This window comes from Anguilla rostrata, chromosome 7 (genome assembly GCF_018555375.3).
Source record: "Anguilla rostrata isolate EN2019 chromosome 7, ASM1855537v3, whole genome shotgun sequence".
Lineage (NCBI taxonomy): Eukaryota > Metazoa > Chordata > Actinopteri > Anguilliformes > Anguillidae > Anguilla > Anguilla rostrata.
Window position 1 is genome coordinate 14,091,064 of NC_057939.1, and position 21,859 is coordinate 14,112,922.

The following is a 21,859-nucleotide window of genomic DNA, read 5'->3' on the forward strand; positions in this document are numbered from 1 at the left end:
GAAAGAATTGCCACATGCCATAGGGAAAGCATGTTCTCTTATCAACCTTAGCAAACAACTGTCAACTTTGCCTGGTTGGATTAAATCTCCCCGGTCACACACTGAATGTCTTTAGTACAACAAAGAAAACATTTCTCCTGTGTACTGATTTATGTACACAAGGTATATTTGTGCCTGAGTGTCTGCCAGGTATACCCTGAGTTGGATACGAGGCATAGAGAAAAATCCTGCTGAGGTGTAGCAGAACATTCAGTGTTTGACTCGCTTCCTCTTTTTAGCCTTTTAATCTGATTACATTGCAGTTACATTGCAAGTAATACATTTCCTTTTTTGCTGACAGTATTAACCCACTGATTCTCTTGTTACCCCCATAATCCAAGCCATTCCTGTAAAGAAAATGGCAGGGGTAAGGGAAACATGGGTGGAAAAATAAAACTGTATGATTGCTATCAGTTCTCTTTCTAATGACTCACTATGTCCCTGAATGACACAGGAGAAAGAAGGATCCAGTACCATAGAGCTAAGCCGTTGGTGTCCAGTACTGTGGAGTTAAGCCATTGATGCTGTAGTGCCACAGAGTTGCGTCAGTGTGTAGAGTCACAGGAAAGATCTGAACATCCCAATTCCATGCATCATCATACTGCTGTCTGAATGCTGTGTGTATCCTCTGCTTTACCATGTGTGAGGACATGACTGGTGTGTCTGTGTGTGCCAGATATGGTTGTTTGTGTGTGTGTGTGTGCGAGAATCCATCCAGAAACTCAGCCTACATGTCTGCTGTTTCAGCTCTGATTCAGGGACCCCCAAGGCCAGTTCGTCACCCCCTTCCCCCCCCATCATCCGGTCCCGTAGCCATCAGAACGTTTTTAACCGCCTCTCTCGAGTCTCTCTCGCGAGCGCAGATGGTCAACAGGATAAGTAAGAGAAGAGACTTGCATTCACACATCTCATGTAGAAATACAGTAATAAATGAATAGTAAAGCAGTAAATTATTGTATTCACACATCTCACTGAGAAATACAGTAATAAATGAATAATAAAGCAGTGCATTACTGTATTCACACATCTTGCACAGAAATACAGTAATAAATTAATAATAAATAAATAAATTAGTGTTAATTGTGTGATACATGTTTGTTGAAGGCATCTGTAATGCAGGTGTTATTGCATTTAATCAGAAACATAGTGAAACATGGGAGTACTGTAGTGTAACTCCATCTAATGAAGTGCTACACTTACTGTGCTTCAAGTGAAAATGGACACTGCTGTGCACTACCTTATCATTGTTAATGCTGATAGGCTGAGTATAGCATAGCAACTGATGTTAATGACCTTAAACCATTGACGGGAGAGTATAAAACGTTCTGGTCTGTGTTCCCTTTCCTATTACATGTGTTAGTGTCATCTCTCTGAGTCTCCTCTTCTAATTGTTCAGTGTTAGGGATCGTAACCCTTTTCTTTGGTTTGGACATGTACGCAGTAAGGACTTTATTAATGTTTTCATTGGTCCCAAAGCACTAAAAGCTTAAGGTCTCTAAATTATTTTGTGCATGAGAAATTATAACTCACAAATATTCCTCTGGGCTATACTTTTTTGAGTTGTAGTGATCCTTAATTGACTCACGCAAAATCACAGATACCGTACCTCTTGAGACCGGAAGAAGTCTTTGCCGTCATTTCTAGGGAGTTGTTCAGCCCCAAGGAGCCAAGATTTTTATTTTACATTGATAAAAAGTTTTTTGTAATTGTAATCTAGTAAAAACTCTATTTTAATCTAAACTAAATATTGAGATTTTTTGCAGTATTTCTAAAAAATAATGGGTCGTCTTTGTTTTTGTAACTGCTGAAATATCAATGGAGTGGATTGTGTTTTAATAAGTTGTGGCGTCTCTAAAGTTCATAAATAATTAGCAAAGCTCAATTGGGTAGAAAAAGTATTTCTGATTGAATTCAGTTTTGCTTGTTCAATTCAATTGGGTTTATATTGCGTTACAGTTACTGTGTACATGTCTAAACGTTTGAGAAAATCACCAATATAATTTTAACATCCCTACATTTGACTAACACACTTGTTCCTCCCATCTCTCTCTCTCTCTCTCTCTCCGTGTGGAGTGACTTCCTCTTGTGATAGCAGCTGTCCGTCATCCATTCTGTCATCAGTCATGACATCACGCCCCTGTCCTGTGTCCGTGCCATTGCAGGAGCGGTGCGAGGTTTGGGACGGAGCTGTCCTCGTCGCTCCACTGTGCGAGTCACACGGCATAATATAAAGCTCTGAGCTGGACTCTGATCTCCTTCCTGTTCTATTTGGTTCTGTCCACAATAGTGCTTTTCAGCAACGGGTGTCTTGAGACAGCTGAAAAGATCAAATGGTCCTCTGTGGGTTTCTGACAGTCTCTGGCTGTCACTCTGGCTGGATCAGTAGAGTCCAGGTCTGCGTCCATCTTACTGATTTGCATAGCTTAGATGTTATTTTTTTGTTAGTAAGCCATTCAGGATAAGTACTGTACCTTGAGCAAGGGTACATCAGCAGTGCCTCACTAAAGGTTTTAATCTTCAGTCTTCTGATCATGAGGTAGTTTTGCTAGCATGGTTGACCCGCGGTCGAACCACGGTCACTGTACTGCTGGCACGCTGCTGGTTCTGAGTTTGTCCCTGTCTCTGTCTCTGAGTGGCTTTGCTGTTGTTGTTGTTGTAGGTGCGAGGAGAATGAGTCCTCTGTACTGCCTCTCCTGTAGGAGCCTCTCCTCTTCCTTTTCTCCTCTGTTCTGCTGTGAGCTCACTGATTGGTTTGTGATTCTCAGTGTGGAGGGCGGGGTCACCTTTTGTTTAATTTGCTGCATGCCGCAGTCAGAGTGTGGATTTGTGTGTTTGCGCATGCTGGTGCACTCGCGTGTGTGCAGCGGCGGTGCTCGGCTGTGAGTGATTTGCATGCTAGTTAGCCTGTGCTGCGTTTAGCCGATGTGTTTAGACAGTGATTGGATGCCTTTCTCTCTCGCGGGGTGTGACGTTTCGTGTGTCGCCTCCATCAGAGGCGTGATCAACCCCGTCCCATCATCGAGGAGCAGCCGGGGGGCCACTCTGCAGTGCGTCCACGTGGCTGAGGGCCACTCCAAGGCCGTGCTGTGCGTGGACTCCACCGATGACCTGCTGTTCACTGGCTCAAAGGGTAAGACTGCCTACTGGTCATTCACCATCAGTCAATGCTGTTCACCACTGTTCACTACCATTCACCATACCAAAATTCACCAGCATTCATCATCATTCTGTACCATTCACCAGCATTCACTACAATTCACCAACATTGAAGATCCTTGACTGTCATTCAGGATCATTTAGTTATTGAAGTCGAATGTTATGGAATGTATGAATCCACCTCTGACCTCCGTTCCTCAGACCGTACCTGTAAGGTGTGGAACCTGGTGACAGGACAGGAGATCATGTCCCTGGGGGGCCACCCCAACAATGTGGTGTCAGTTAGATACTGCTCCAGCTTGGTCTTCACCGTCTCCACATCCTACATCAAGGTGTGGGACATCCGCGACTCGGCCAAGTGCATCCACACCCTGACGTGAGTCTCCCAGCCGCCCTGCCACCCTGAGCGCTTTCCCCCTGCTTTCCACATTACCCACTGTACCTCTGAGTCTCTCCGATATTGTATCACCTGCTTACAGGACATTCCATAAGTGTAGATTAGAGGACAAAGGCCATACATGTAGATTAGAGGACAAAGGCAGTCTTACTCGCAAATAGTGGCAAGTGGACTGGATAGCTAACACTAGTTCTTCTGGGTTGAATTTCAGACCTCATTAGGTTTTCCAAAAATTAATTTCAGAATGGACAGTAAGGTAAATGTAAGGCATGTAGTCTTTCTTTGAACTGAGCCTTGGGATCTTTATAATGACTGTGATGACTGGGATACATGTGTGTTTGTGTCATTCATGTTTGATCGTGTGTATGTGTGCACGTGTGTGTGCGTTCACTTGTTGCAGGTCCTCTGGTCAGGTGACTGCTGGTGACGCCTGTGCTGCCAGCACCAACCGGACCGTCACCATACCGGCCGGGGAGAACCAGATCAACCAGATCGCCCTGAACCCCCCAGGAACCTTCCTGTACGCAGCAGCTGGGAACTGCGTGCGCATGTGGGACCTGAAGAGGTGCCTGACTCTGACCCCGCTCTCTACACTGCACCATACAGATACATGGAGACAGCGCTTTGGGGGGTTCTGATATGAGCCAAAACTGTCACAATGACATTTCTGCTCTCACACTCCCTCTTTTACTCCCTGCTCCACCTTGTTCTCCCTCCTACTCTCTTTCACCTTGTTCTGTCTCTCTCGCCCTCTCCTCCATCTCTCTCTCTCTCTCTCTCTCTCACTCTGTCTCTCTCTCAGGTTTAGCTCTACAGGGAAGCTGATAGGACACTTGGGTCCAGTCATGTGTCTGACAGTGGATCAGACAGGAAATGGTCAGGATCTAGTTATCACTGGGTCCAAGGATCACTACATTAAGGTGAGCACGCCAGTGTGTGTGCGTGTGCGTATGCATGCATGTATGTGTGCATGTGTGTGTTTCCGGTGTGTGTGTGAGAGAGAGAAAGACCTCTGACGTTGCTGTCTGAGAGCTAGGGTTGTGCGGTTTACTGGTACTAAAGAAAGTACCTTGGTACCAACATTTTGTAATGGTACTGTGCCAGCATTTTGCTAAATTCAATACTTAATAATGTGATTGCTATCGATTGGAAAATAAGTACTGTGCCTTTAAGAAGTGAAGGGAACACAGACGTAGTGGGCGGGCCTAGTGGCCTGTGAGTGACAGAAAGCTGGCTGCGCAGCTCTGTCCTCACAGAGGAAGAGAAGTTTCTAGATATAAAGGCAGCAGTGGATCACACTGTCCCCAGCTTGTTGGAACAGCAGGTGCTAGAGAGAGTGACTCGAGTACACATGCACGACAAAAAGATGAAAGCGTCTATTTTTAGGTACGCTTTTTGTCATGGCATAAAATTGCCGGGCATTTTTTTTATTTTTGCCTTGCATGCATACTCGTGTACCACTTATGTCAATCCCGTGGCAGTTATTTGCCTATAAAGGCAATCCTGACAAAATGATTGCATCGTCCGTTTGCAAAAAAAATCTTAAAAGTTTGTTTCCTATGTCCAACCTAGCAAACCTAGCAAAGCATCTGTCAGACAGCAACCCTAATCTCTTCAGGGACTTCAAATCTCATCAGGTGTAATGAGATAGATATGTAACAAGTGTAGATTAAGGTCTTTCAATGGTTTAACAAGTGCTGTGCTAACACATTTTAGCTTTTGTTCGTAAATATTTTTGAAAAGATATGTTAAGTTTACATCCGAGAAATTCCTGGCTACTACTGATAGGTATATCATTGCTTTCATGCTGATATACTGCACATTGCATACATCATGTGTTATCAGCACGTGTTTGTGTTGATGTGAGGGGTTTCCCTGTATGCTTGGTGAGAGTTTGTTGAATGTTGGAGGCTTTTGTGACCGTATGTGACGTTTGGATGCCGTTCCAGATGTTCGATGTGACGGAAGGGGTCCAGGGCTGTTTCAGCCCCACGCACAACTTCGAGCCCCCCCACTACGACGGCATCGAGTCCCTGACGGTGCAGGGGGACGCGCTCTTCAGCGGGTCCAGGGACAACGGCATCAAGAAGTGGGACCTGTCCCGCAAAGATTTACTGCAGGTGAGAGAGAGACACGGGGGGTATTTGGGGACGGGCGGGCGGGCGGGCGGGAGGGGGCGGGGCTTGAGGGCAGCACGTGAGCCGCGTGATTCGCTTCTCTCCCCCCAGCAAGTGCCGAACGCGCACCGCGATTGGGTGTGCGCGCTGGGCGTGGTGCCCGGCCTCCCCGCCCTGCTGAGCGGCTGCAGGGGGGGCATGCTCAAGCTGTGGAACACCGACACCCTGGCGCCCCTGGGGGAGCTGAGGGGACACGAGAGCCCCATCAACGGCATCTCCACCAACAACAGCAACGTCTTCACTGCGTCCGAGTGAGTGTGCATAAGCACGCACCTGCACGCTGTGTATAAACACGCTGTGTCACCCTTACATACTCTTATGCGCTCTTTCATGCACACGTGCATATTCTCCCTATTCAGACACACACATGCATGTGCATACATGCTTTTCATCACGCACTTGCACATTCTGTACACTCACACACACACGCACACAGATTAACTGAGACCGACAGAAGGTTTTAATACCTTAAAACTATTCTATTTGGTCTGGCAAGCTGTCTTCTGGTGTGATGACCGTTTCCTGATCTTTTGATTGACAGCGACCGGACGGTGAAGATATGGCGGGCGAAGGGGGCGCTGGACGGCGCGCTCGACGCGGCAGACATGGACGACGGCGGCTGTAACTGAGCGGAGCGTGCAGGCTGGCTGCTAGCATCATGACCTGTGACCCGGGGGTGTGGGTGGGGTTCCAGCGGTGTAGTCCCGTGGCACTGTGCACTTTCAAAGGGGGAGGGAGGGAGGGAAGGAGGGGAGCAAGGGTGGAGTCCCGGGGGGGAAGAAGTGGGCGGAGTCTCAGCTGAAGCCAATCAGGGCCCAAAGGTGAGGGTGTCCTCTCTGTTTCGCTGCACATGATATATCAGCAGTAACAACCGCATTTAAACCGAGGGCTCCTGCTAATCGCATTCAAAGGTCTCGTCTCCACACACGCAGTCTGTGGCTCCTAACCCTGCATTCCCACAGCACCGCCGCTACAAGGCTCGCGTCTGTCTCTGCCGCGGCTGCCGAACGCGGCCCAGCTGGAGAAATCCCACGGAAGCTCAGCCAATCAGCCGTCTACCTACAGAACCACAGTCCACGCCCCCGAGGACGGCGTGGGCGGGACCCAGGAGCTGGTCTCGAGGGTCCGGCACGCCCATCCCAGCTGTGCGCAGGGTATTCCATTTAGCCGAGGGTAACCATGGCGATCTGTATTACATATGTGCAAGTGGCTGCCCCTCAACTTTAAAACACACTATGCTCTTAAACTGTTCCATGTCTGCTTTAATGTCAGTAAGTAACTGGAAACCATAGGTGACCAAAATTGTGGAACTTTGCTACATTTCTCATTAGGCCACAATAGAACGTGTGCTTTTCTCATAGTTTAACGTCGAGACCCCACTTACAGAACAATAGCAGTATTAGCGCTGGTACTATGCCAGCCCTTAATCTCACTTTGTGTATATCCCTATAAGGATTCTCCCATTTTCCCTGTTACGGTCAATCTTTTCTCTGTTCAGTTCTGGACTTGATGCTGTTAAACATTTCCCTAGAGGCTCTGAACTAATATATCTGCTGCTATATATTCTGCACTCCTGTAATCTGTAGAGCTTGACCTCAGAGCCCAGGCAAGCTGTGGCTGGTGTAGGTACACGCTGTAGATAGGCATATTTGTAAAGAGAAGAGTTTTTTCCCCTGTGCCTGTAACCCGAATACGATAGACTGTATGGTAATGGTATGTACTGATGTTGGTTGAACACTTCTTCCTTGTGTAGTTTTGTGGTCCGATTTGTATTATGCTCAAAGCTTTATGTATATAAAATACCTTTTTTTTGTTTCGTTTGTTTTGTTCCTCCTGATTTTTTAGTTGCGGAAAAATGCCTGACCTAGCGATTCTAATGTCAGATGCTGAGCGAAATAAATGCCATCTGTCAAAAGCACTTTGGTCACTGGTATCATTTACTTGTTGGGAAATGGCAACAGAAGATTGACATTTAGAATGAAGCAGCAATGCATGAGTGAACATATCTAATTGAACTAACTGAAGTGTGCACTTTGCTACGTCCTCAAACGCGACGTGTTTAATAATGAGGCACGTAACACATCGTGAGACCAGCTTCAAACTAAAACGGACTAAAAAGGTTTATTTTCTTACACAACATGAAAAGACTTAAATGTGAAAAAGGAGTCCAGGGATCTGGCCAAAAAGACCAAAAGGAAATGAAGCTCCTAGGCTAACCATGTGATAGGTCATTGGCCCCAGGGCTTACCTTATACCAGGGGTGTCCAATCTTATCCGAAAAGGGCCGGTGTGGGTGCAGGTTTTTGTTCTTGCCGAGCACTATGACACCTGATTCTATTTATCAAGGTCTTGATTGAAGATCATGATTAGTTAATTATTTGAATCAGGTGTAGTAATGCTGGACCCACCTTCACCCACACTGGCCCTTTTTGGATAAAACTGGACACCCCTGCCTTACGCTAACCACAACGAAAAATAGGAAAAAGGCTCCTCTTCCCAAAAAGAAAAAGGAAACTAAACCCTAACAAAAAGTTGCTACACAGCTGCGTTTCCTGCCTTCCTCTCCCAGGCATCCAGGAACCTGAAACAGGCGCACCAATCAGGTGTGAACTCTGGCACCTGCAAGTGAGGGGGAAGAAGCAAGAGCAAACAAAGTAGTAACAACTGGCATTTTAAATGCTAGAGCTAGTGGCTAATTGAAGAGTCACTGCTGAACACTTGTATCCTGTGCTAAACTATGCCCTCTGCTGGACAGGCTGCAGACTTGTTTATGACTGTCCTACCTGACAAATTGAACAGACCACATATCTGTAAATTTGTATACGTTAAGTCCTTATGCATTTCTGTTGAAAAGACCTATGAGAGATAAAGTTCTATGAGAGAACTTTACCATAAACCTGTTCTTTGTGCACAGTGTAGGTTTAGAGTGATAACAAAGTGGCTGTTCAGACTCTGTAAACAGTTGATAAATGAGTTGCAATCTGTTAAAAGGCATATTCAGGGATTTTAACCTTGAAATGTTAATAAATTAACAATGCACAATGTCACTTATGATGCACTGTCAATATATGTCTTTGTGCACATTTGCTGAATCCGTGCTCTATTGCCATTTATCATTTTTAAACCCTAATGAAACAGGAAGTGAATGGAAGGCCACAGTTCAATTCCTTAAGACCTGAAAAGAGAACAGTGAGTACAGTTTTAACTGATTTTATTTAAAGGAATCTTTTGGATGTGTATAACTTTGACACCTGTTATTTGTAGTATTACCCAAAAAGTTGTTTCAATAGAATAATTATGTTAGAATACATATATAGTTTTCCCATATGTTTGAGCTTAAAATTTAGCTCATTATCTGTTTTTTTTAATGCAGCTTTTTCCCTACTTTTCATCAAGGGTGCCAGTAAATTAGGACCTGGCTATATGTGTTTATGTGCTTGCTAATGTCTTGTGTGCAGAGGGACTGCCATTATGATCACAAAAATGCTGATGGTTAGCACTTTAAGCTCACATTCCTCGTTTCATATCAAATCCACTGTGCTGGAATACAGAGCCAAAACAACAAAAACTGTGTCACTGTCCAAATACTTACGGACCACACTGTATGGGCCCTGTATACTTATTACCACTAGATGGTAGTATGCAGTCATACTTAGTACAGCAATGCCACTGGCTTCAATAAGTTCGCACACTGAGGAATTTCAAGATTCATTATAAACAAATTTATTTTCCCTGGTTGTAAAGTTTTCAGTTCACCTATGTAATTAAATAAAAGTAACTACATATATCTGTATATACGTAAGCTGATGGGAAAATAGTAAAGTCAATATACTACGTTTGTACAGTATATCAATGCATTATATGCATCTCTGTGTTGTCTCGTGTACCCAGGGTGCAACTGCAGTTGTGGTCGCATAAATACATGCGGAACCTGTATTGTCCCTTTAATTAAGCGAGGATTAGGATTCTTTTTGTCTTTATTGAGTTAATGAAGGACTGTCTCTGGAGTGATGTAATGAAAATATTGAAATGTGTTCTGTAAAACCTTTCAGCTTTAAAAAAAAAAAAAAAAAAAAAAAAACATTAAATGAGTTTGGCAGAAAGACAGTGGTGGATAAACACTAGCCAGTGGGTTTGGACATTATGGAATACTTCCACAAAACCTACAAATCAATATTTAATATTATAGCATGCTTTAAGATGTGTTTTGTGCTAATGGACTTTCTGAACCATGTTCAAACTCTCTTGGGTGTTTCGCTGGGGAGAGAGGACACCACTCACCACTTACTGCTGTGGCATGTGTTAAAGTACACAACACTAATTGACAGATAGGAGAAATGAATTCACAAGGGATAGTGATATAAACAGCAGTGGAAGTAGTGCCAGAATTTCAGTGTGTCACAGGAAATGAAACCTTTGTGCTTCTGGGCTTTGTTTCTTATTTTCCCACACGTGACTCCACACAGCTATGGTGGCAGCCCAGAGAGTGTTTTTTTCCTTTTCTTTTTTCTTTAATTTATAAATATGAATACACGTCTGTGACTTGTAAATCTAGTCTATATGGGTCAATGGGGAAAAAGTGTGTGTGGTAAGTTCCCTCAAACATTCGAGACCAAATTTTAAAGACCAATGGGGTCATCAGTTCTAGCTTCACAAAGAACCAGAGCCCGGTCTAGCCATTTCAGAGGGCTGTTTCATTGATCAGTATCTTTAAATCTATCTTTGAACAGAACACATCTGTTCACATGAACAATCCCATCCCATTGATTTGATCAGATTAGGTTTGTTTTCTCAGGATCACACTGTGAGTTTATGAAAGCAGATGAACAGTTAAATTACATGAATTAATGAAATAATTGGCATGTAAGGTCAGAAATTTGGCACATCTGTCAGAAATGTGGCACTTCTGTATAGACACGGATGATAAGCAAATGTCCTTTTAAATCAGTAGAATCTGTCTCACTCTGCTCTGTGAAGTGCAATCTATTTACTTGTTTGCCTCATTTTCCAGCCTTTCTTCATCTTGACCTTGATTTTCATCATAGTCACATACAGAGGAGGAAAAGCGCAGGGGTAATTATAGAGAAGATCGCTCTGTATGTACCATGAAAAGTTTGTCATTGAACACCAAGAAAAGCCTTAAAAAAGTGAATTCTACTACATTTTGTAGAATGACTGGACAGGACTGTTGTAACAGAATGCTGAAAGCTGTCTTGGGAAGGCGACTTAGGGTTGTATCGCACCCGCTTCTGTATTTCTGTCAGAGCCCGGAGCTTGGACAGGAGTGAGGTCTGGAGGGGGGGGCAGGGGAGCACAACCAGAATCACTTGTGTGAGTCCTACCAATCAGAGCCGGAGGGGGCATTTCCGAGGGTGGTTTCAAGAGAGTTAGGGGTAGGCTGGATGCAGGACACAGGACAGCACAGCGAACCTCTGAGGAACCTGAGCCACAGCCTCCTGTGCTACTCCGCTGTGAAACAGCCACATCACTGAAAAGTGGTAGCCCCTAAACTGTCTGAGGATTATCCCAGTCTGCTCTAAAATTCCTTGGTTGTGGTTAGTCACAAAGCTTCCCTGCTAGGTACCCTTATTAATTCATGTGACTTTATATTTTAGAGCACGCCCCAAGGCACACTTATGCACACATTACACAGCTTTTTATGTCGAAGCAATACCCATCTCTGTCCCCAAATAACAACATGCATATATATCATTTTTTACAATTTACCTTATGTTTAAAATAGTGATGGCCATGTAGGGGCAGTTTTAACTGATCTGATTGGTTAAAACCTGTGAATCACAATGATACAATTTGCTCTAATTGTTACACCTATAGACAGCATTCCACAAAGTCCTGATTGGCTGCTGTTGCTTTGATCTCTGCTTTTCCAATTGGATGGGACAGCATGCTGCGGTGGCATATGTGATCTGGCTTTTATGTACAATGGCAACAGACAGCGGAGCTGGAGCTATATTTGGAGGGCACTCCAGGGGATAAATGCACAGAATAAAAGATGAGTTGGATCAGGTGTGATGCATGCCAGTAGCCTGTCAAAAGATAGGTCTTCAGGGCTAAATGAAAAATGTACTTCATTTCACATTTACATTTTTACAAATGTGCGTTAGAAACACTCTTCTAGGCAGAGATTGAATTTCGCTCAATCCACAAAGCTATAGGCATACAAATTATATTAGAAAATGGTACTCAAATAAGCATTAACTAATGCTTAAACTAATGCATAAATCATGATGAATGAAGACATGGACTAATGCTTAACACATCAAGAACTAATGAAGTGTCTACCTAAGCAACCAAGTCACATACATGTGAATAATCATTAAAAATTCTCCCTGTTAACATTTGGAGTTAATTACTACTGTTAATGAATGCATTATTAATAGTACACCTAATTAAATGAGGTGTGTGGTTTGAACTAAAAGGTATAAACCAAAACTTCGTCCAGTCGGTTATTGGTAAACACTTGGCATTACCTTGTGTTAACTACACAGCTCAATATCAGGACAATGTAGGTTGACCTAAATACAGTATTTCCAAATAACAGGAAGGTGGAGTTCAGTCTTGGCCTACCCTAACCCTAATGAAGGCACAGAGACACTGACACTGTAACACATGGTTGGAAGTTGGGCAGGCACCCTCCTATATGCTAAATGGGTTTGCCGGGAACAGCTAGCCTCACTCATGCCGATGGTAGGTGCCATCATACCAGGGCTGCACATAGCAGTGGCAGTACCAGTTCTTGAATCCCATGCCCTAATGCAAAGTTGATTCATTTAATCAAACGGGGATCCGTCCATAGGCGTCAATTGGGTAGCCTTTGGCAGCTGCCATACCTTAGCAAACAGCTGGCATAGCTGCTATGGAATAGTGAAGCTATGGAACTCCCCTCCCACCCAGTATTCACTATTTGCCATCCCTCATCCCTCATAGTCCATTTGATTATGTATACAACAGACTGTTAATTAATGCATTATAGATAATTAACGCATTGTATACTATGCAACTCATAGTAGAAATTAATACCAAATGTTAACAGGGAATCTATATAATCATTAATTTATGACTCTGCTTCTTAATTTTCTTTCTGTTGGCTGCTTCATTAGTTTTTGATGGGTTATGCATTAGTCCTAGTCCATCATTCATCAAGATTTATGCATTAATTCATCATGATTTATAACTAAGTTCAAGTATTAGTAAATGCTTATTTGTGTCTTCCTCGAACATTGCTACATATCAGTTAAATGTAAGCAATAAATTTCAACTCCAATTCAAAGAGGGATCTTTACAGAGGAAAGACCTCTCTTCATTCCTGTCGAATTCTCTTTCCCAGCCTCTTTGTCTGAGCAGACAATTAAGACAATTTATATTGCTATTATCAGAAGTAGGTGGTAATGTTCTTGTTCCAATTTGATTCAATTTGATCAGTGCACTAAATTATTAAAACATATTTCACAACCTGGTAAAATTATTTTTAAACCAGGTCATTTCCATTCTCTTTATAAAAAGAAGCATAAACTACACATTTTGCATTAGCTTTAAAAACATTTTTTTAAACTGTATTTACAATATTAGTAAGAGATAAGACAAAACATTACAAATCCATGTAATATTTTGGTTTACAATGATTAAATCAAGTCCAATTATTGATGATTAAATCAAATTAAATAATCACATAATTATTATTTTTGTTAATTATAGGTTGGTGTGACATACATACAACTTCATACAGCCATATAAAGCTGGATTTAAGATTGTTTTACTGGCTTATGTTTCCACATACTTTTTTCCTTCAGGAAGTCATTGCATACTATACATAAATTTAAATTTTAAATATGGTATCATGCATAGTTTAACAGATAATAATTCTAACGATGTTCCAAAATGGCTGCCAGTTTGGGGGGTTAACATTTTTATCTGATATTATCTGTTTGATGTAAGGATATGACAATCTGAGTTAATTTATAGTAACTATACAGAATGCAAAGAGCACAATATGAGTTTTGTCTCGAATATGAATGTAGTACATGAAAATTAAATTACATCAACAAAAATCTTTAAGGATGGAAAGTCATATGTGGGCATATACTCATGACACATTCACAAATAAAGCATAGTGGTATAACGCTGATATGTGCACCAGGTCATTAATCTGATGGAATTCCTTCATGGTTAAAATCTGTTCTTTCATAACCCTGATTATGGACCAAATCTTGATGTAGTACACTCTTTGGACACAGTCAATGTGTATCTTGGTAGTGCAGCCTCTGTAGTTCTATTTGTGAAGTCTTCTGCAGATAGTAGTCACCGACACATACAAACCTGCCTCATGAAGAATGTTTCTAATCTGTCGGACAGGTGTCTGGGGTTTTTCTTCATTATGGTGAGAATTCTGCAGCCATCAATTGTAGAGGTTTTTCTTGGCCTACCTGGCCCTTTGTGATTACTGGGCTCACCAGTGCTCTTTCTTCTGCCTGCACTAAGGGAACAATGGAACATATCTGACTAATCAGAAACACTTGTGAAGCCATTTGTTCTGAACATTATGGTGCTCTCAAATGGGGGGCCTATTTATGAAAATTGCTGTAATTTCTACGTGGTGAAACCAAAATGTATAAAATGCCCTTAAATAAAAGCTGAGAATCTACATTTTATCCACAAGCACATTGCTTGATTACATATTTAATAGTTGTGGAGTACAGAGCCAAATCCAAAAGCAATACATCTTTGTCCCAAACATTATGGAACACATTACATTGGAAGTTTTTATTCAACAATATAATAAGTGCACAAGCACACCTGGACAGATCTCAGTGACAGTGAAAAGGGCATAATCTGATTTTCCAAAACTAATACAAACAGAGGATGTATAATACAGATTCTAAATCTCAGCTGCATATTTTCAGCCATTACAGAGATATTTAAATTAGAAAATGAGAACTGCCAATCCACAATGCTCTCTGATCACACACAATATGAAAAACCAGGGAAAATATGAGTGCATCACCCTGCTGTGGTGCCAGCTTGCCTCCTTGTTCACTACTATTGCACAAAGAGGTGTAAAATTACTGTACCGACAATACGCTGCCAGAATGTATTTCTCATCACTTCTCAAGGTAAACTCACATCATATTGTTTTGTGATTACACCTCTGGAGAATGTAGCCTTTAAATGTGTCATCAGTATGTGCCATCTTGCTAATGATAGGCTGCGAGATGAAGGTCTGCTGAATGGTTTGTGGAATGTGAAAGAACTGTTTTACATTTGTTTAAACTTAACAAACATTTAACAAAGCTTTAGCAGTTCCTCCCCATAAAGCATAATATTTATGTATGTTACATGAAAAGAGAAGACGTTCATTTTCCATACCATAAATGCATTGTATATTAATTCAGGATGATTTCTGTATTTTTGCACAGGCTGTTATAATAATAGCAGTTCAAATAGCCAAATACTGTATGCTTAAGTGACAGTACATGAAGTGTTAAGAGGCAAATAAACATTATAAGAAAGATTTGCATATGCTTTCCAGATTGTTATATTATTCAGGCGTAAAATAAGAAAATCATACTAATGATTTACTCTTAAATTAATGTATTATTATTATTGTTCTTGTTGTTGTTATATTATTATTATGCACAATTATCATAATAAAATTATTTTACTAAAATGGCTTTGTCCTCATGATCATATACCTTCACCCAACATATCTACTGAATATCATGATGATTGTATAAAATATTGATGACTTATGGCCAATTTTGTGCTAAGAGACGCTGTCGGATGACTTAGTTGCATCGCCATGGATGTGTCCTGGCTGCTTCCCGTAAAGGCCTTTACTATGTCGTAACACTTAGATGGCCCGATGTGTATGTACAGCTGCAGCGCTTCCATGCCGCAACTAAAAAGGGCGTCACACTAGTGTTGTCACGATACCAAAATTTTGACTTTCATACCGATACCAGGTTTAGTATCACGATACTCGATACTGAAACGATACTGATTAAATACTTGGTACCTAACTGATACCTAACGATACTGAAATTACCTTAATAGATCAGAAACGTAATGTCCACAAGGGTTGACCTCATTTTCGAATTCACGGTTTATTAAAAACCTGGTTTATTAACAACCTTTAAGTTGAAGCCTGTTCAATAAGCATAGGCCTATAGTGTTACAACATTAAAACAATAGAAAAATATATTAAATATATTTCAAAAATTAAACAGTTGTAAACTAAATAATCTTTGAACAGGTCTTTCACTTTTAAATAGATCTAAAAACAGCATACTTTAATAACAATACAGCATCTTCCTATAATAAAATATTTCCAAATTAGAACACCTACTGCTACCGAAGTGAAGTGAGTCGAAGCTTACGCTGTATCAACGAGTGAGTGCACAAGCGCAACGTCACCTCACTTGCCATCTAGCGAAGATTCTGACAAATTACACTTTTCATCATCTCAATCAGAAATGTGGGAGACACATTTCCCTGGCTTTTGCATTTGACACAAAACTACCGAACGTCGGAAAATTCTAATACCCAACCGTTTCTTTCTTTTTTTTTAAGTACCGAAAAAGTTCTGAAGTTTCGGAATACCGTGCAACACAGACACATATTCCAATCCATTGCCCAGTTCAGCAGATAATGCACACTTCAGAACGCCTCAGAGACAGATAGAGTAATAACACATATTTCAAATAATAAATTCGACATTGAAAAAAAACGAAACAAAAAACGAAATATCAACTCGCCATCCCTGCTACCTGCGAGCTGCGTGCAGAGTAGCCTTCCTTATTATTTAATTCGACATTGGCAGACTACAGCATAAATTGCGTCTTTTGTTTATATTCAATATTAGTAATTGCAGCGAGAAACTGCAGCTGTAGACACAAGAAATTTTGTTATATTATGGTAGCAACCTAACAAAGCGGACTATATATATGTATATGCTATATTTACCGTCATTGTTTTATATTGACTATATATATGTATAGGCTATATTTACCGTCATTGTTTTATAAACATATACCAGCATGTTTTCCCGTGTTTGCAGAGAAACTCAAATAGGCCTACTATCAATAAAAATGGTTTAGTTATTTCTCAGCAAAATGACGGATGGGGATGGGATGATATGAAAAGAATTTTCAACCGTCCAACACGTTTTAGCAATGTTCCAAAACTCTCGTCGTCACTGTTGCATGCATCACAAAAACGATTACACTAACGCTTACATTACAGTGTGAAATATCCACATTATATAATACCACTAACCTATTTAAAGACACTCAATTAAAAAAATAACGTATATGCCCCGAAGTCCTCAATAATAATAGTACTCTCCAAGAAATTATCAAAATCGTTGACAACGTTTCGTTAGGTGCATCGTGTGCTACCCCACAGTAAATTGGGTCTTTTGTTTATATTCAATATTAGTAATTGTTATGTTATGGTAGCAACGGAACGAAGCGAACTATATATGTATTACCGTCATTGTTTTATTATACCAGCGTGTTTTCGCGCGTTTGCACAGAAACTCAAAACCTATAAATAAAATGGTTTAGTTATTTCTCAGCACAATGACAGATTCAAAGACTAAAAAGTCAAAATTGCAGCCAAACAATATGGCGCACATAGGTCCCAATAGCAAAGTTGTAGAGCTCGTTCAGATGCATAGGTCAATGAAGTTTTGTGTTGATCTAACTTATGGTGTGGGAGTTATGGCCTTTTACGCATGACCCTTTGTTATAGCGCCACCATCTGGCCAACATAGGTAATTTGTAGTGCCTGAGTAGTAGGGGGCCATAGGAACGCACCTACCAAATTTGGTTGCTCTAGGACTTATGGTTGCTGAGCCTCAGACACTTTTAGCGGAGAGAAAAAGAAAAGAAAAAATAAAATAAAATCCTAACAGATACAATAGGGGTCCACCAGTTTCGCTGCTTGGACCCATAATAATAATAATAATCCTAACAGATACAATAGGGTTCCACCAGCTTCGCTGCTTGGACCCCTAATAATCCTAACAGATACAATAGGGTCCACCAGCTTGGCTGCTTGGACCCCCAATAATAGGCACACTTAGCGTTAAACATCTTATCAGTTCTCTTGGCTTCTCCTTCCTGCTCCGAAATCTCCAATGAATGTTTAGAAGAATTTCCCGTTTTACCATACCTTCGTCCAAGCAGCGCGCGGCGGTGACGCGAGGTTTTGTTATGATGTGACATCACTCCTCTGTTCCATCCAGCGCCGGAGCTTATCCTCCCTCGCTCACATGCATCAGTACTTCAACGCCGTGTAGTTTCTCAAATCTTCGTCTTAGGGGATTGGACAAAAATATTTCAGCAATGAACAGCTTCCTGAACATGGCCTCCATAGGAGATTTCGACCCGCTGAACGCCAATATCCCTGCCACCAAAGTTGAAATCACGGTGTCATGCAGGTAAGGGAAATGACTTTATTCGTCCTATTTTGGGCTTCCGCTGTCACGAAATTCCTCCGTGCGAGCGAGTTCCTGCAGCATTTCTGTTGTATGTAGATTCACTATTCAGCAGTAACCAAGTTGTCCAGAAACTATTCCAAAACTTGTGGTCCAGTAGCCTAAATGTTTGAAAATATAATGCCACAGGCAACGTGAAAGTAAAAATGCACATAGATGGAATATGTTTTTTTATTTTATTATTTTTTTAAAATTCCACTTCAAGTGCTCAGTTGTCCGAAGTATCTTCACGCTTGATTTGGAACCGTTATTACTTGCGTGTTTGTCTGTATTATTTAGAAGTTGACCGACCATTTCCAAACTTGTAAGCAGCATTATGGGTGATGCAGCCCAGCATGTTTACATGGATGGTTCATATTTGCCTTTAAATTCACTGAATTGGCCAGTCATTTAAAATGATTCGGTTACAGCATTTTGCAGGGTCATCTTTAGTATTTTGCTTTTTATTTACTTTTTATTTTATTTTTATTTTTTACTGTTTTAGGCTAGGCTATTTTTAAGTGAATACTAAATTATGACGCGCGCACACACACGAACACAGACTGCAGGGTAGTTACTACTACAAAGGAGATTTTCATATGCAAGTTCAATTATGGAGCTCACCGAGTGCCCGAACAACCTATATTTCTCTTGACTGTGGAAAATAATTCATTAATTAAATACATCTTGCTCTTTAGCATAAATGGAGTGTCTGTGTTTATTAAGCTACTTTGGGGAATTTCAAATAGCGATTTTTCAAATGTGTTTGGACTGCCTTTGTGGGGGCTGACTCTCTTAATTTGAATGCATTTCCCCTCAGTGACAGAGCCACGGAGCACACGTAATTGGTTGCTTTATGTGTTCTGACAGTAAATGGGAAGAAATGCGAAGGTTGGAATGATTCATGCGTGTTTTAACCCCATCTCCCTGGGGAGATGTGTCTCCCGGTCCAAGGCGGCTCGCGAGCAGGCAGCTGTCTCCGGGTTGCATAACCGCCTAGCTCACCATCAGAGCCCCCCCCCCCCCCCCTCCCTCCCATCCTTGCGGAGATCCCTACAACCAGCGCGAGGTGATGGCCCACAGGTTGGCTGGTACGCAAGAGGAATCGTTTAACACGAATAGTATTTATATTCTTTAACAAAATTTAACAGTTAAAAAACGATATTGTTTCTGAAGTTCTAGTCATGCATAAAGGAATGTAAAGATACTTTACACTGCATTGAATACCTGAATGCATGCTGTGACGCTGTAGCCATTTGGTGAAAGGATAAGGTACCTATTGATACTTACCCTACTCCATGGTAAAACAGAATATTCTCTGTCTAAGTTTAGCTTGAGGAGAATAGATGCAGATGTTATCAAGAATGTTGGTATTACAAAATAATTGGATTTTAAGGCCCTCTGTGAATACTGTGATATAAGGAATGGCCAGCCTATGTATTCTTGGTTAGGGAGGCACACAGGAGAGAGGCATAGATGTATGGAGGAACTGTGGCGGTATTCAGGGGTCTACCTTTGACAAAGAAAAATGATCACCATAGTTACCAAGAGTTTTGTCCCACAGGGGGTTAAGGTCCCCATGGTAACAGTCCTTGGACTACAAGAGACAGAGGGGTATAGGGTCACCATGGTTACAGTCAGGCGTGTCTTACCAATGGGTACAGTTTGATGTGTCTTTCATATTTGCTGAAAGTATTTGCAATCGGGTTACATATTTTATGGCGACAGTTTTTGTTGCTTCCCCTCTGTTCTCCCCAATTTGGAATGCTCCAAAGCACATGTCATCCACTGCTTCTTATCACACTGCACTTCACAAGTCAGGCTCACACAAAAATGAATCAGAGGAAGACACTTAGTGTGCAGCTTAACTGGTGGACTTACAGGCACCCGGCCAGCCAGTGGGTGTCACTGTGGAGCATGAAGAGACAGCCTGACTGGAACCCTCCCACTGCTCGATGACACTAGAGTCAGCCCACAGGATACAGTGTCCAGTCCACACTGTCATACTGCAACAACCCCAATAACAGGATTACCCCGTGACTCCCCCTCACCAAACACATCCGCAAGCCAACTATACTTCCTATGTTCCCAAAAACTACAGCTTGGCTAAATAAGGAGTTGGGGGTCACTGAATTAATTTAGGCTGTGAGATACTACATGTTATTATAGAATTATCTGTATAATAACATTAGTCTAGCATGCTATCCAAGCATCCTGTAACCTTACTTATTCTGTATCTGCAGTACGCATTTTCGGTATTGCACCATTGGCACACCCATGTGATTATTGTGCTACTGTACTGCCATTGTACTGTCGCCTCTTGTCTTGTGGTGAATTGCTGTGGCTGGAAAATTGCTCCTTTCATAAGGAAATTGCCCAAAAAGGAACAATTTCTGAATTGGGATGTGAAAACGTGGCGTGCAGATCATGTGACTTCTTTGATGCTAATTTGTGCAGCTGCAGGAGGCTTGTTATGCCCTGCTTTCCCTTATTCCTGTCCAAGGTAGCCTTAATGGCTGTCCTTTCAGGGCCTGGTACGTCAGTGCCAGCATTTAGTGCTCCCACTGACTGTTTTCGTTGCTGGTTTCCTTGCAAGTGTTGATAAGTTAATCAAAATTGTGTTTGAATGTTTAATCCAGACTGTTTTTATAGGGTGTACGGCAAATGAAAAATGTATCTCAAATCAACCGATTGGCTTCTTTGAGGGTTGAGTTATTGAAGACACTTTGACATAATTGATTTGGCATGTTGGCTGTCATCCCAAATCAATAACCCAGGGACCATGGCAACAGCAAGATGCCAACAGAGGGAGGGAATAAGGTACTGGAGCATGACAGCTGCATAAACACATAAGGATAGTTCACAATTATTTTGTCTTCAAATTTTCATACTCTTTTTTTAGGCCATGAATTGCAGTTACAGATTACTGTGGTATAAAAGTACTGGAAAGGAAGAGTGAAATAAAACTGCAAACTGGCTCTGTAATAGATATGAGTGGCAAATGTATTGGCTACATCATCCTGCTGCAGATCGCAGAATAAACCTGTTCACGGCTCATTGAGTCACCTTTAGCTAAAACGCAGTGACCAGACCAAGGTGTTTCTCCGACTCCGTCATAAATAATTCACAGGCGGTTTTTGAAGGAAATGTATTAAAGATGTATTTATTTGTTTTCCCACTTTGTGCTTTTCAGACTGTAGATTAAAAATTCATCGGGTCGTGTTAGCATTTCACTCCCACTTGCCCCTGTGAATAACATTTATGGGTGTAGCAGCGAAGATGTTTACTGGCACGAAATTTGAGAAACCATTCTGTTTCCTCCTGTAAAAAAGCCATCACCATCTGTCTGGCAGTTTGCCCTTTCAGAAAAACCCTGTAGCCCAGAGAGGGAAGAAGAACTGCCATTCCTGATAATGTAATTGTCTTATGCACTTGTTGTATTCACTACAACACACTGGAAGGAACCCTCTTATTGACAGTTATCTGGTGGAAAGCACCCAGTCCAGATTTTTAATTGTAGACAGGCTGCCAGGTCCCTCAGGAAGTGAGGCAGCGTTTTTCTACAACCTATAGAAGAGCATTCTAAGCCTCAGT

General features: G+C 41.7%; 2 protein-coding genes across 17 annotated transcripts in view; both read left to right on the forward strand.

Annotated features, from left to right (window-relative positions):
* Nucleotides 1–7,687, forward strand: part of kif21a (kinesin family member 21A) — a 44,168-nt gene extending 36,481 nt beyond the window's left edge. For 8 of the 12 annotated variants that reach the window (XM_064342987.1, XM_064342988.1, XM_064342983.1 and 5 more), the window contains 8 exons: nucleotides 787–918; nucleotides 3,033–3,169; nucleotides 3,397–3,571; nucleotides 3,993–4,157; nucleotides 4,395–4,512; nucleotides 5,542–5,712; nucleotides 5,821–6,020; nucleotides 6,311–7,687. In XM_064342987.1, the coding sequence (XP_064199057.1) occupies nucleotides 787–918; nucleotides 3,033–3,169; nucleotides 3,397–3,571; nucleotides 3,993–4,157; nucleotides 4,395–4,512; nucleotides 5,542–5,712; nucleotides 5,821–6,020; nucleotides 6,311–6,398 (1,186 nt within the window). In that variant the 3' untranslated portion in view covers nucleotides 6,399–7,687. The remainder of the gene's footprint in view (nucleotides 1–786; nucleotides 919–3,032; nucleotides 3,170–3,396; nucleotides 3,572–3,992; nucleotides 4,158–4,394; nucleotides 4,513–5,541; nucleotides 5,713–5,820; nucleotides 6,021–6,310) is intronic. The other 4 variants (XM_064342990.1, XM_064342991.1, XM_064342989.1 and 1 more) reach the window with 1 other exon arrangement.
* Nucleotides 7,688–18,003: 10,316 nt separating this feature from the next.
* The window catches only part of LOC135259089 (copine-8), a 77,334-nt gene continuing 73,478 nt past the window's right edge, over nucleotides 18,004–21,859 (forward strand). For 4 of the 5 annotated variants that reach the window (XR_010331194.1, XR_010331195.1, XM_064342996.1 and 1 more), the window contains exon 1: nucleotides 18,004–18,229. Coding sequence is in view for 3 of the 5 variants with exons in the window: in XM_064342996.1 (XP_064199066.1) it covers nucleotides 18,135–18,229 (95 nt within the window). In the remaining 2 variants the exon portion in view is untranslated. The remainder of the gene's footprint in view (nucleotides 18,230–21,859) is intronic. The other variant, XM_064342995.1, reaches the window with a different exon arrangement.